Source organism: Mesoplodon densirostris, chromosome 1, assembly GCF_025265405.1.
Source record: "Mesoplodon densirostris isolate mMesDen1 chromosome 1, mMesDen1 primary haplotype, whole genome shotgun sequence".
Classification (NCBI taxonomy): Eukaryota; Metazoa; Chordata; class Mammalia; order Artiodactyla; family Ziphiidae; genus Mesoplodon; species Mesoplodon densirostris.
In genome coordinates, this window is record NC_082661.1 from 40,598,530 (window position 1) to 40,612,875 (window position 14,346).

Genomic DNA, 14,346 nt, shown 5'->3' on the forward strand with positions numbered 1-14,346 from the left:
CACTGTGCTGAGAAGCATTTGGAAACCACATGTGAATTCATCAAGGAGTGCTGTAATTGACTGGTCTTTTCTTCCACAGGCTTGGGATATGGACCTAGTGGCAAGTGTGCCCTGTACTTGGCATTCTTGGTATAGTCTATCCATATGAAAGAGCTAAGACATCTTAGCCTCAGACAGCTTGAAGCATGTGTATTTTAATTGGTTATTCTGTCTTTTTTCTGTCTCTTCCGTAGTTGTTCTTCTATCTCTGATTTCCCTCAGGAGAAACGGCCAGACGTACCTTTTCCACATTAGAGATATTCCTGATTTTCCTCTTTGTGATGATGACAGGGATCATGGTGGCTCTTCTCAGCCTGTCGTTCATCACCAGTGGGACCACTGAAAATCACACAGGCAAGTATCATGGGTTCTCTTGTATGCTATTCCCAGCCTGTAGGAAATTTCTTCATTTTGGGCGACACCAAGGCAAGAAACAGTGTCTGCTGATAATGCTGATAACAGGGCAGTTCAATGTGTACTTAAGCAGCCTGGGGTGGTTATCTAACCTTTACCTTAGTTGCCCTTTATGCATTGATAGCAATTTTTATCAAGTTTACCTTTGGCCCCAAATAGCCAGTGCTGCATTCTGACATGCACTTGTCTCACTTTTCCACTGATCTAAGTACAGCTCAGGATTCTTCAAGGTCCAATAATGTGAGCTTTTACCCTGAGCCTCTTTTTTTCTCTTTGCTTCTTTTCTGTCATCATCTTCTCAAGGGGGTGGGGAGCAAAAGGAGAAGGAAAGACCCACTGAATGTCAATTAGTCTGTGAAAGCTTTAGAGAAGGGGAGCTTGAACTCAAATCCCACGAGGGCCAATCAAGTTCCATAAATGGGGTGGGGGGGGTGTGGCCCAGGGTGGGGACAGGTGTCTCTCTGGCCCAGGGTGGGTCCACAGGCTCTCCTGAGTGCCAGTTGTTTTTTGTCATGATATCCCATCGACTCAGCCCTTTTGAGTTTTCAAGGGAAGCTGGAAATTGGAGGAGGCTGTTTAGACATCTGGGGGGTTTTTTTTCCTGATTTTTTTAAACGTTGGAAATTAACTTAGTTTTTGAAAACCACCTAGGCTAAATTTACAGGCAATATCGTGTCCATTGGAGCCTCTCCTTTGATGATAGGTTATATACCTGATAAACAGTAGGGAAGACAGGTGGGGACTGAATGCTTTCACCAAAGTAAAGGGAGGGCTGGCCGCAGGCCCAATGGAGAAGGAGAGGCAACATTGTTCACCTTGGTTTTCTCTTTTGTGGCCTCTTCTCTTTCCTATGTATTCTCTACCTGTTACTATGTTTTTTTTTGTTTTGTTTTTTTTTAAGATTTATTTTTTATTTTATTTATTTTTGGCTGTGTTGGGTCTTCATTGTGGTACATGGAATCTTCATTGAGGCATGCGGGATCTTTTGTTGCAGCGTGTGGGCTCTTCATTGTGGTGCACAGGCTTCTCTCTAGTTGTGGAGTGCGGGTTTTCTCTCTCTAGTTGTAGCACATGGGTTCCAAAGTGCTTGGGCTCTGTAGTTTGCGGCACGCAGGCTGTAGCTGAGGCATGTGAGCTCAGTAGTTGTGGCGCATGGGCTTAGTTGCCCCGCGGCATATGGGATCTTAAGACCCTGACCAGGGATCGATCCCATGTCCCCTGCGTTGTAAGGCGGATTCTTTACCACTGGACCACCAGGGAAGCCCCTGTCCCCATGTTTTGAATTCACTGCCCACAGACCCAGAGAAACAGAGATCCTTTTTTCTGGGAGCGAGCAGAATGAGTTTTAGACTGCTAGAAATGAAGGAATGCATAGGACTTAGTTTTCTCTTTTAAAATTAGAGAATCCAGGGCTTCCCTGGTGGCGCAGTGGTTGGGAGTCCGCCTGCCGATGCAGGGGATGCGGGTTCGTGCCCCGGTCTGGGAGGATCCCACATGCCGCGGAGAGGCTGGGCCCGTGAGCCATGGCCGCTGGGCCTGTGCGTCCGGAGCCTGTGCTCCGCAATGGGGGAGGCCACAACAGTGAGAGGCCCACGTACAGCAAAAAAAAAAAAAAAAAAAAAAAAAAAAAAAAATTAGAAAATCCAGAGCCTAAGCCTCAGGGAAGTAATTAATAATTACAGTCACTATTTTCATAGTAGAAGTTGCTATTTATTGAATGGTTACTTTGTGTCAAGCACTATGGTAAACATTCTATGTAAATTTCTCATTTAACCCCCACAAACTCCCATAAAGGTAGGTGCTAGCCTTAGTACTGCTTTACAGGTCTGAGTCTCTGAGATCAGAAAGAATCCTTTGGCTATGTGACTAGATTTGGTGTCAGTTGGCACTACATTCCTACATTGGAACAAATGAGGCAATAACAAAGGTGCCTGATTCCTTCCTTGCAATACTTGGTGTCTTGTAGAAAACGTGGGCTTGGGGATGGGAAAACATGAATTCTAACTACACTTAGAATGTGGATGAAAGAGCAGCAGATTCTGAGTTGGAGGATCTGGGTTAGGCACCTGATTCATCATACGCTCTCCATGAAAGCTTGGTTAAGTCATTTCTCTGGGTTTCAGTTTTCTTATACGTAAAATGGAGAAGAATGGATTATGTGATCTCTAAACTTCTTGAGCTCCAAAATTCTGGAACCCAGAAGAAGTCTTCTGTTAATCTCTTGCCTAAGTACTTTCTGACCACTAATGCACTGTGACACTGACATGTGTTGCCTTGGCCACCCCTGGATGTTGTCTGCGGTGGAAACAAATAAAATGTACACATAAGATGTCTAAATATGTAAAAAAACAAAAAAATGAAAAAACGAAAAACCAAAGCTATATGCCAGCCATCGTTTAAAATTTTGAATATGTATTAACATATTTATTGTCAATCAACCCTCGGAAGTAGGGTATTATTATCTTGTTATGAGAAAGTTATGTTACTTTTCTTCATAGATGAGAAAAGTTGAGGTAAAGTAGGTTAAGTTATTTGTTCAGCTAGTAAATGATAGAGTTAGTTTTCAAACCCGGGCTGTTTCTGACACTTGCTCTTTTAGTCTCTATCCCATTCTGCATCCTTTGATATTTGTGTGTGTGTGTGATGTTGATATAGAATATATGTATTAATATGCATACATATAGGTGATATGAGAATAATTAAAATACAGTGAGACTATGTTAACTAGTGTACAGTGATCTAGGCTGCATTAAGAATAGAAGATTTAGAAGGCTGAGGAGGATAAGAGTAGGGTAGAGACAGCAGGGGTGGCATCCTGAAGGTGAGGGGTTAAGCTGGATCTGGCTGTGATGGAACTAAACCTACTCTGAAGGGGTAGAGGAGACTGATTGAGGGACCAGAAAGGGGTAAGGTCTCTGGATGGAGAGAGTGGGAGACACAAATCCCCAGAGGCTGGATTTAGTGGGCTGTGTGCCAGGAACCTGGCACCTGATTTGTTTGGCTGGAATAGAAGTGCAGGGTGAGTGAATGAAGAGTGACAGGTTAGACAGGAACGGCTTGTGAGGAGACGTTGAAGGACATTTGACAGAGAACTTGACTGTTAGGCTGAAACATCACTCCGTGAAAAAGATCCTCCTTGGGATTACGATATAAAACATGTTCCTGAGATGTTTCTCACCCTGTATCTTAGATGTAAGAGAATATACAAAGATTCATCCTTAGGAACTCGAATGTGTGTGTTCTAATTGATGCTGACAAGTGCATGGGCTGAAGTGTTGTTTCTTAAATATCTTATTGTTTTTTGATTCAGGTTTTCCAACCACCCAGATCCCTCCAGCCACCCAGGGCCCCACAGCCATCCAGGCATCTCCAACACCCAGCACCCCAGAGCCTACTCTATTTCAGAACTTCAGTGGCTACCATATTGGTGTTGGGAGAGCTGACTGCACGGGCCAAGTAGCAGATATCATTTTGGTAGGTAAATCATGGGACCCTTAAGGAGGCTGTGAAACAAGTAACTTTATTATTTTGCACCCTGTATTTATTCCTAAATATTATGTCATAATCTCCTTCTCACTTTTTATTGACTTCACTGCTGTCTAACATCATGGATATTGTACTATAAGGAAGAGGGGACCTTTTATTTAACGACAACTCCCTTGTAAACTCAATTGGCCATTTTTTTGTGAATGGAAGTGGCAAGGTGGACGAACTCCAATACTACAGGGGATGGGCAGGTACCATAAATGACCGAAGAAGGCCAGTGTAAGATGCTAAATGTCTGGTAACTCCTCAGTTTTGGGGGGCAGTAGAAAGTGGTGGTGACTGTGGTACAAGTAGAAAGTTGCCTGGCTTTAGCTGATTGTTGCCACGTAAGAGTGTGGATCTAGGGCTGCCCTACCTTACAGTTTTTTCAAGAGAAGCCAGAATATTTATGGATTGAAGATCTGAGGATTTAAGTCTCTCCATTGGAAAATGGAAGCAACTCTAGTTAAAACTGGAAATTGAATGTGGGCCAACAGTGTGTTAGCCAAGTAAAACACTTCTCTGGATCAGGTGTGGCTATGGGCTGCTGGCATGCAACTTCCGGGCTGTGATGGTAGACACACATTTCTAGCCACCCTTCCCTAGGTAACCAGAGCAGGAGGTTGCCTGATGGGATTTTTCTCTCTCCTACCAAATAATCTTTAGATTCTAGGAATTATTCCCTGTTGTCTGTTCTGAAAAGTGACTCTGGAATGTAAACCTTAAATGACCACTCACATGAGAGGTAAAGCAAGCAGTAGAGGGGCCATGCTGAAGACCTGGGTGCAGCTTTTATGGGTGGGCTTTATGACATTGTGGGAGAGGGGCTTTAAGATAGGTGTATTTGATTTGACTTGGCTGAGGGAGGGATAACATGATAAAAGCCAGGGTGAGGCACCCTCAATAAGGATTACTTAGTCATAAGAAAACCATTTTCTTCAGGAAAAAAAAAAATCACATGCCAAACAACCAAAGTGAAGGGGTCTCCAGTCTTCAGGGTATTCCTAGGTATGTGGAATGATGGCTGGGGAATGATTTCTTCTGTAGTACCTTAGATAGGCTGGAGAAACGGCCCTGTTTCAAAGAACAGAAAAGTCATGAAAGGTCTCCAGCATCGTGATAGAATTCCTGAGTCACACCAGCTCCCTCCTTGCCCACAGGCCAGTGAATAGTTACTGCCAACCCAACAACTACTTTGCCTTTTTCTGTACAGAAGAGTAAAGCCTGCTTTGTGATGTTGGCTTTACTCTTGAAAACACATATCCTGTCTCACTCGGAGCCACAGTGTCATGTGGATTGTATTTCTTTGCCTTTCCTAAGTAGTCTATTCTTGTATGGTTGTGCCTGGTTTCTGCTAACAGCGGGGTGAGAAGGAGTGGCGCTGATTCTCTCTTCCTCTTTAGATGGGCTACAGCAAAGCTGGCCAGAATGCACAAGGCATCCTCACGAGGTTGTACAGTCGTGCGTTCATCATGGCAGAAGCAGATGGGTCCAATCCAGTAGTGTTTGTCAGCATTGAGATAGGCATGGTATCCCAACGACTCAGGCTGGAGGTAAGTGATTGAGGTGAGAAAGAGATGATGCGATTTAAAGGCAAAGTCTGCAGGTGAACGTGACAGTAACTAAGCTCTCCTGGTTTCACATCCAGTGAGTTTCTACTACCCTCAAGGTTATAAGCTCTTGACAATCCAGCAGATGATCGAATGAGGAGAATGAGCCTCATTCCATTCCAATTCATCTTGGTCAAAACTTGCTTTCCATTCTGCTGATGGCTCACCGTCATTATTAATGCTAATTTTTTTGCAAGCTTATTATGTTCCAGTGACTTTCACATACACTCTCTTGTGATCCTCCTTGTTAGAAGTCTGAGAGTGCCAATTAATCACTAACCCTCCCCTCAAGTTTTTAGACAATTAAGAATAGATGCAAGGAATTAAAGAGAATTAAAAAGCAACTCTGAAATGAGGTTGGCCATAAATTGCTGAAGCTGGGTGAAAGGCACATGGGGGTTTCATTATACTATTCTGATGATTTTTGTACATGTTTGAACTTTCCCATAATAAAATTTTAAAAGAATACAACATTAGCACTCTTAAACTCTAAACTGTATTGTAGAATATGGCAGGCTTTTCTATGATTTTTTCTGCCAATTTTGACCATGTAACCCACCTGTGGGGAAAGTTGAGCTTAGCAGAAAGGTGCATAAGAGGTCCTGGACAGACAGCTTGTAAGATGCAGAGAGGGGGTGGGGAGGGAGAGAGAAATAGTTATAGACACATGGACTTCCAGGTCTCTCTCTCTCAGCCAATTTCTAGACCCTGATCTGGTTATATTTTCTGCAGGGATCAGGTCACAGAAAGAAAGTGTATTCTTAGTATCTGCTCACATACTTACAAATGTGAGAAAGAGGAGAGTCTGGAACATCTAGAATAATGACCATTAAATGTCCATTATTCAGTGTCATGTTCTATCAACCTCACCAAATAAACACTTGCTCCTCCTGTGGTGTGAAAGGGCCAGGGAGAGGGATGATGAGAGGGCCTAAAAGCATTTCTCTAATGTCACCCCCTCATGAGGAGTAGAATGTAAGTCTCTCCCATCTATGGAAACATAAGGAGCAGAGGATTAAGTACTTTCCCCACACCTACACTGACAACAAAACTGTGAGGTTGGCCTGTGGTTATCCCCATTATGCAGGTAAGGAGACTGAGTCTTAGAGAAGGTTAAGTAACTTTCCCAAGTTCACACAGTTAGAAGCAGGTAGAGCTGGGTTCTGAACACATATATGCCTGATACCAGAGCCTACATTCTTAAAAGTGAGGTCATTCTATTATCTTGGAGAGCATTGATCACCTGCTTTTTGCAAGACACTTTGTTAGGCACTTCAGGGGCACACAGCTAAGTGAGTCACAACCCATGTTCCTATGAGCTCAGTACCTAGTTAGGGGATTAGAGGAAGGAGTGGACCAGAAATATGCAAATAACTATAATTTACTGGAATAAAGGACAGTGTTATATTAGTTACCTATTCATGAGTAATAAATAGCCCCCCCAAATAGGGACTTAATTAATATTTGTTGTTTTATCTCACAATTCTGTTGGTGAGGAATTCAGAACTGGCTTGGCTAGGTGGTTATGACTTAGGGTAGCTTGCAGTCAAGATGCTGGCAAAGGCTGCAGTCATCTGAAGGTTTGACTAGGGCTAAAAGATCCACTTCCAAGATGATTCACTCATGTGGCTACTGACAGTTCCCCCACTGTCCATATCCTCATGACAGAGCAGCTGGCTTCCCTTATAGTGTGTAACTTAAAGGAAAGAGCAGGGATTTTCGCCCACTCAGTAGGTTGTCTTTTCATTTTGTCAGTGGAAATATTTGCAAATGATATGACTGATAAGATGTGGATATCCAAAATATATAAACAGTTCATACAACTCAACATCAAAAAACCACAAACAACCTGATTAAAAAATGGTCTGAGGACCTGAATAGACATTTTGCCAAAGAGGACCTGCAGATGGCCAACAGGCACATGAAAAGATGGTCAACATCACTGATCATCAGGGAAATGAAAATCAAAACTACACTGTGATATTACCTCACACTTGTCAAAATGGCTATCATGAAAAAGAACACAAATAACAAACACTGGTGAGGATGTGGAGAAAAGGGAACCCACATACATATTGGTTGGAATGTAAATTTGTGTAGCCAGTGTGGAAAATAGTAGGGAGGTGTCTCAAAAAATTAAAATAGAACTACCATATGACCCAGCAATTCCACTCCTGGGTATATATCTGAAAAAAATGGAAACACTAATATGAAAAGATATATGCACCCCCATGTTCATAGCAGTATTATTTACAGCTGCCAAGATGTGGAAGCAACCTAGGTGTCCATCAATAGATGAATGGATAAAGAAGCTGTGGTGTATATACATATATACAATGGAATACTACTCAACCATAAAAAAGAATGAAATTTTGCCATTTGTAACAACATGGTTGGACTTGGAAGGTATTATGCTAAGTGAGATAAGTCAGAAAGACAAATACTGTATGATATCACTTGTGTGTGGAATCTAAAAAATAGAACAAACTAGTGAATATAACAAAAAAGAAAAAGACTCACAGATATAGAGAACAAATTAGTGGTAACCAGTGTGGAGAGGGAAGAGGGGAGGGGTAATGTAGGGTTAGGGGATTAAGAGGTATAAATTATTATGTATAAAATAAGCTACAAGGATATATTGTACAACACGGAATATAGCCAATCTTTTATAATAAATATACATGGAGCATAACCTTTAAAAATTGTGAATCACCATATTGTATGCCTGTAACTTATGTAATATGATACATCAACTACACTTTAATTAAAAAAAAAGAGCAGGGAAGAAACCACAGTGCCTTTCATAACCCAGGCTCAGAAGATGCACACCATCACTTTCACCCTGTTCTATCCTTAGAAGCAAGTCACCATGTCTAGTTCACACTCACAGGTGGGAAAGTTATACTTCACCTCTTGAAGCCAGGGGTATTGAAGAATCTGTGGACATACAGTACTTTAAAAGTACAACACAGGGGGCTTCCGTGGTGGTGCAGTGGTTGAGAGTCCGCCTGCCGATGCAGGGGACACAGGGTCGCGCCCCGGTCTGGGAAGATCCCACATGCCGCGGAGCGGCTGGGCCCGTGAGCCATGGCTGATGAGCCTGTGCGTCTAGAGCCTGTGCTCTGTAACGGGAGAGGCCACAACAGTGAGAGGCCCACGTACCTCAAAAAAAAAAAAAAAAAAAAGTACAACACAGGGATTCAGGAAATGGAAACTAGAGGAAAATTCAAAGTGGAAGTGACACTTAAATGGGGAGAATTTTAAATGGTTGACATGGGGAGGAAAAGCTATCAAATCGAGGGGACAACATGGACACAGAGAGGCACAAGGGAGAAATGTAGATGTATTTGAAGAGACCGAGATTAGTTCTATTAGGACACATGTAGGCATGTAATTGGAGATGTACCTGGAAGTTGTGTTGGTCATAATTTGTAGGGTCCTGGGATGCCAGGTTGTTTTTAATTCTGTGGGTGATGGGGATTCTTAGAAAACCTCTGCGTGGAGGAATGATGCAAACACAGTTGTACTTTAGGATGATTAATCAGACAGTGATGTTTGAGGTGAATTGTAATAGACTAGAGCTAGTGGTGAAGACACAAATTGGCAGATTCCTTAAATTAACATCAAGGCTCTATTGATAAGAGTCCAGTTGGGAAAACAGTAATCACACTAGGCATTTCAAACAGGGGATTTAATATGGGGGAATTTTACAAGGTGTTAAAAGGCTGAAAGAACTAGAAAGGGAAACTAGCATGGCAGGAGGGATTTAAGCTTTGCCTGTCCATTTCCCCTATACTATGTAATGCTGGCATAAAAGTTTTAAACCAATGGGACAGCAGTGAGACTATATGGTGGTAAAAAGTCAAATTAAATGCTAATGAGATTTGGGGATGAATTGGCATAAAAGCTAACACTTGACATAGTTCCTGTGACGAGTCAGGTATTGGTCTAAGTGTTTCATATATATTAATTCATTTAATCCTCCAAACAACTGTATAAGGGAGGTACTATTATTATGTCTTTTGACAGACTGGGAAACTGAGTTGCAGAGGACCAAGTAACTTGTCCAAGTGTACGCAGCTAGGAACTGTCCGAGGTGGGATTCAAACGTTGACATCTTCCTGCCAGAGCACGTGCTCATTACCATAGCACTATACTGTTTTTCTGAGGAATCAAAAATGGTTCTGGGGGCTTCCGTGGTGGCGCAGTGGTTGAGAGTCCGCCTGCCAATGCAGGGGACACGGGTTCGTGCCCCGGTCTGGGAAGATTCCACGTGCCACGGAGTGGCTGGGCCCGTGAGCCATGGCCTCTGAGCCTGCGCATCCGGAGCCTGTGCTCCCCAACAGGAGAGGCCACAACAGTGAGAGGCCCACGTACCACAAAAAAAAAAAAAAAAAAAAAAAAAAAAGGTTCTGATTGGGAAATGGTGGGGTCATTAAGTAGAAATAGAGTCAAAACAGACACTTTGGGGTGGAGTGTGGAGGGGATAGTAGGTTAATGTATTGGGTTGTAGACCACGAAGTTAATACTGGGCACCATTTAACCATCTCTTCCTATTTTTACTTCCCCTTACAATCTGAGACCCAGAGGAAAGACCTATAAATGAACCCACTTACCTATCCCAAGTTAATCCAAGGGAAAAATGTGAAAAATAAAGGTAACTAAACTAGTGCCATTAAACTTATTATAACACCTGTTTGGTTTTTTTTTACATCTTTATTGGAGTATAATTGCTTTACAATGGTGTGTTAGTTTCTGCTTTATAACAAAGTGAATCAGTTATACATATACATATATCCCCACATATCCTCCCTCTTGCATCTCCCTCCCTCCCACCCTTCCTATCCCACCCCTCTAGGTGCTCACAAAGCACCGAGCTGATCTCCCTGCACAACACCTGGTTTTAGTCAGATTCTCTGTCTCAGTTTTGAGATTGATGAAATTTCCAGCATGGAATAAAGATTAAAGAAGATCCCTGAGCAGTGAGGCAGGACAGGAAAGCAGCATGACTTTTCTGACTCTTTCTATGTCATGTTCCCAAGAGTGTCAGCAATAGGAAATGGAATGGAAACTGCAGTCGAAGAAGTGAGCGATAGACATTAATGTCACTTCTTTGCTCTATTTTAAAATAGCCCTCCTTTCATGAAGTAGGAAACATGCTACTTATAATGGCTATTGGCAGGCATTGTTATTACATGATTGAGTTTTTAATTTTTTTCTTTTTCCCCAGAAGTCCCACATGTCTGACTTCATATCAGAGACTGTAGTTTAGGATAAGATTTCTGTAAGCTGTTTGTAGTCTTTTTCTTTTGTTTTAAAATCCAAGATTCATAATTTCTATGTTTTCAAGAGCTTGATTCTTGCATAAACCTGAAAAAATGCACTGAATTCTAAAAATCCTAATGTTACAGTTCTTTAGGAATAAAAATGTGTGGGACAGGGAGCTCTAAAGTTGACTGGCAGTTCCTTCTTTTCCAAGACCTTCTTGTCTTGGTTACAGAATTGTAAGAACATCAGCTTTTGACTTTCGTTAAGCTTCCATGGTGTCCATTCATTGATTGTTTTGCCTTCTCCAAACAGACATTTATTCTTCATGAAGCAGTCATACTTACTGTGTGAAAGAATATGTAAGTGATGAAGAGTTGGGGCTGGAGTTAGGATCAAACAGAAGGAACATGGAACCTTATTGGGATGGAGAGTGTGGGCTGGTAATGTTGGTCTAGTTTTACCCTATTTCCTTTCCACATTTGCCTTGTATCACATGGTTGCTCATGTGGATGTGGTAGCCTAGGAATCAGTGTTTGGGGCATGGAGAGGTTAATGAGGCATGAAGATGGTTTGTAAGATCTCCTTCCTGATTCAATGACCACGTGACTTAGAATGAGGGTGGTGGAGCTCTTCACCTAAAATAGAAGAGGTTGAATGGATGTCTTTATGTATTTTCAGTATATAGCACACCAGTTGCTGCTGCTTCCTTATGTACTATTGGTGTGCTGGAACTGGCTTGTACCAGCTCATGAGAGCTGATTGTTAAATATTTAGGAACTTTGTGAGTTAGTGGTTAAACTTTTGGTAGCTTGAAATTCACTATGGTGAGTGTATTTGTGCCACAGAAATTGACAGATGATACAAATGAGGGCTATTCTTTTTTCTTTCAGAGAAACAGTTTATCAACATACTACTGCCTATACCATACTCAAGGTGGACAGCATTGCTAATCAAAAAAGGCACTCTTTTGGGACTTCCCTGGCTGTCTAGTGGTTAAGATTCTGCCCTTTCACTGTAGGGGGTGTGGGTTCGATCCCTGGTTGGGGAACTAAGATGCTGAACGTCCCCCTCCCCCACCAGAAGGCACTCATTTTTTGCTAAGCTCAGATTTGGATTCAGAATCCTTCTCAACACACTGCTTTGGATAGCAACCACCCATGAATGGGGACTGAGTGCATGAGATAAGTGGTATTTGCCAGCTCTGCCATAAATGAATCTCCGTCATTGTCCCTGGTATCAGGTGATAGTATGTTACACTGAGGAAGGTTGCCTGGGATTGACACTTTTGCTGGAACATTTTAATAATTTTTGACATGAAGTCAAGGCATCTTTCACAGAGAAACCACAGTAATACCAAACTTCAGATTACAGTTGATTAAAGCATAATCAGATATAAGTATTCAGCACTAATGTAGCATTTGAAGTCAACTATACTTCAATAAAAAAAAGACATTTGAGCCAAAAAAAAAAAAGCTACTCAACAACATCACTAATTTTTTCTTTTGTTTTCTTGATGTGTATATACCACCCAAAAACATTAATTATTCATCTGGATGTTCATTGATTAATTCAATGAACATTTACTGAGTCTCTTTGGATTAGATATCTATTGCTGTACAGCAAGTCATCCAGAAAACTCAGTGGCTTAAAACAACAATAATCATGTATTAGTGCTCAGGATTTTTTGTGGGTTAGGAGTCCTAGAATGGCTGGGTTGGATGATTCTGACATATTAGAACCACAGTCTCATATCATTACTTTTGTATCATGAAGTTGAACTTGGATGTTGGCTGGGGCTGAGGTTGTTTGAAGCTTGCCTGAGTCTGAAGGGTCACCTTCTATGGTTGTTCAACAAACGGCTAGCAACTTAGTGCTGACAAGATGGTTCCTTTCCACATGGGCCTCTCCACAGGATTGCTGGGGTGTCCTCAGGTCACAGCGGGTGGCTTCCCCAGGCCAATAAGTGTAAGTGTCTGTGTCTGGGAATATTGAGTTCTTCATTTTGGGAAGTGAGTCAGTAAAGAGGACTTTGCACTGCTCCCGAGATGCTTTACCCCCTGGTATTGCATGACCAGTTTGCTCTCTTCAGTTAAGCCTCTGATGAAAGGTAACGTCTTTGGGAAGATCTTTCCTCACTAACACCTATCATGTTCTTTTGCCTTACCTAGCTATATTTTTCTTCATAGAGTTTATCACTGTATAATATAATATTGCATATTTATTTATCTTTCCCTTCTTAGAATAAAAACTTCTCCAGAGTAGGGACCTCATATGTCCCTAGTGCTTATAACAGTGTCTGGACAATGAGCAGGTGAGAATACTGGTTCTACAGTTAGACTTGGATCTAGACTCTGACTCTGCTCTTTATTAGATCTGTGGGCAAATTATTTAACTTCTGTACATGTCAATGTTTCCAGCGAAAGATAAGATTAAAAATACCCACCTCTTGGTGGTGTTATAGAGACTTTTAAATGACATGATGTATGTAATACCTAGCATTGTGCTTGTACAAAGCAAGAATCTATAAAATGTTAGCGACTGCAATTATTGTTGATGTTGCTGTTACTGAGATGATAAACTCAAGCATAGAGTGAAAGGTCACTGACAGGGATGTCACTGATATGGATCAGTGGTTAGACTCATCGGAGCTTTTTCTCAGGCTATGCTCCTATGTTATTCCTCTTCTTAGTTTTGTTTTGTTTTGTTTTCCTTTCTTAAAGGTCCTGAAGAGGCTGCAGAGTAAATATGGCTCCCTGTACAGAAGAGACAACGTTATCCTGAGTGGTACTCACACACACTCGGGTCCAGCAGGATATTTCCAGTACAGTACATTTGTGATTGCCAGTGAAGGATTTAGCAATCGAACTTTTGAGTACATCGTTGCTGGCATCATGAAGGTAGGCAAGGGACCCCAGAGGACCCCAATGTTCTTTAGCATTGCTTACAGTGTTTTAGGAGTGGTGTGGTATGCTACGGAGAGTCCCTATAGGATCTCGGTCTGAGCACAGTCTTAGCACCTACTTCCCTTTCTCCTTTTTGACTCCCTTGTAGCTTCTGGTTCTGAGCTGTGGGCTGCTAATCCCGAGGCACTGATTGATTGGGAGAAGAGGGTTCTATGGCAGTAAGCCTCATATTGTCATCCAAAGACACAGAAAACATTTTGTATCGAACCCTTATAAATTATAGGGTCCCACATAGTCAGTTCTCTGCAAAAGAAATCCACCAAGGAACTCAAAGTAATTACAAATAATTTCAAGCCTTCCTTGTATTTCCCAAAGAGCATAGAAGGGGATCCAATTTACACCACACACCCTCATTTCTCAAGTCCTCTATTGTAGCTCTAGACTGACATGGGGCTCTGAACTGATACCCTCAAACTCTTCTCCCATTCCTGCTTTGGGTAGCTTTTACTACTCTCTCCTGTCTTCCAGGTAATTATTTTCTCTCATTGAATCCTTGCTAATGTTTTCTTCATTCCTTTGTCTCTCAG

General features: G+C 41.9%; 1 protein-coding gene across 1 annotated transcript in view; it reads left to right on the forward strand.

Moving 5' to 3' along the window:
• The first annotated feature begins 308 nt into the window (after positions 1–308).
• Positions 309–14,346, forward strand: part of ASAH2 (N-acylsphingosine amidohydrolase 2) — a 70,536-nt gene continuing 56,498 nt past the window's right edge. The window contains exons 1-4 of the mRNA XM_060116944.1: positions 309–393; positions 3,764–3,927; positions 5,382–5,531; positions 13,577–13,753. Of these exons, the coding sequence (XP_059972927.1) occupies positions 321–393; positions 3,764–3,927; positions 5,382–5,531; positions 13,577–13,753 (564 nt within the window). The 5' untranslated portion in view covers positions 309–320. The remainder of the gene's footprint in view (positions 394–3,763; positions 3,928–5,381; positions 5,532–13,576; positions 13,754–14,346) is intronic.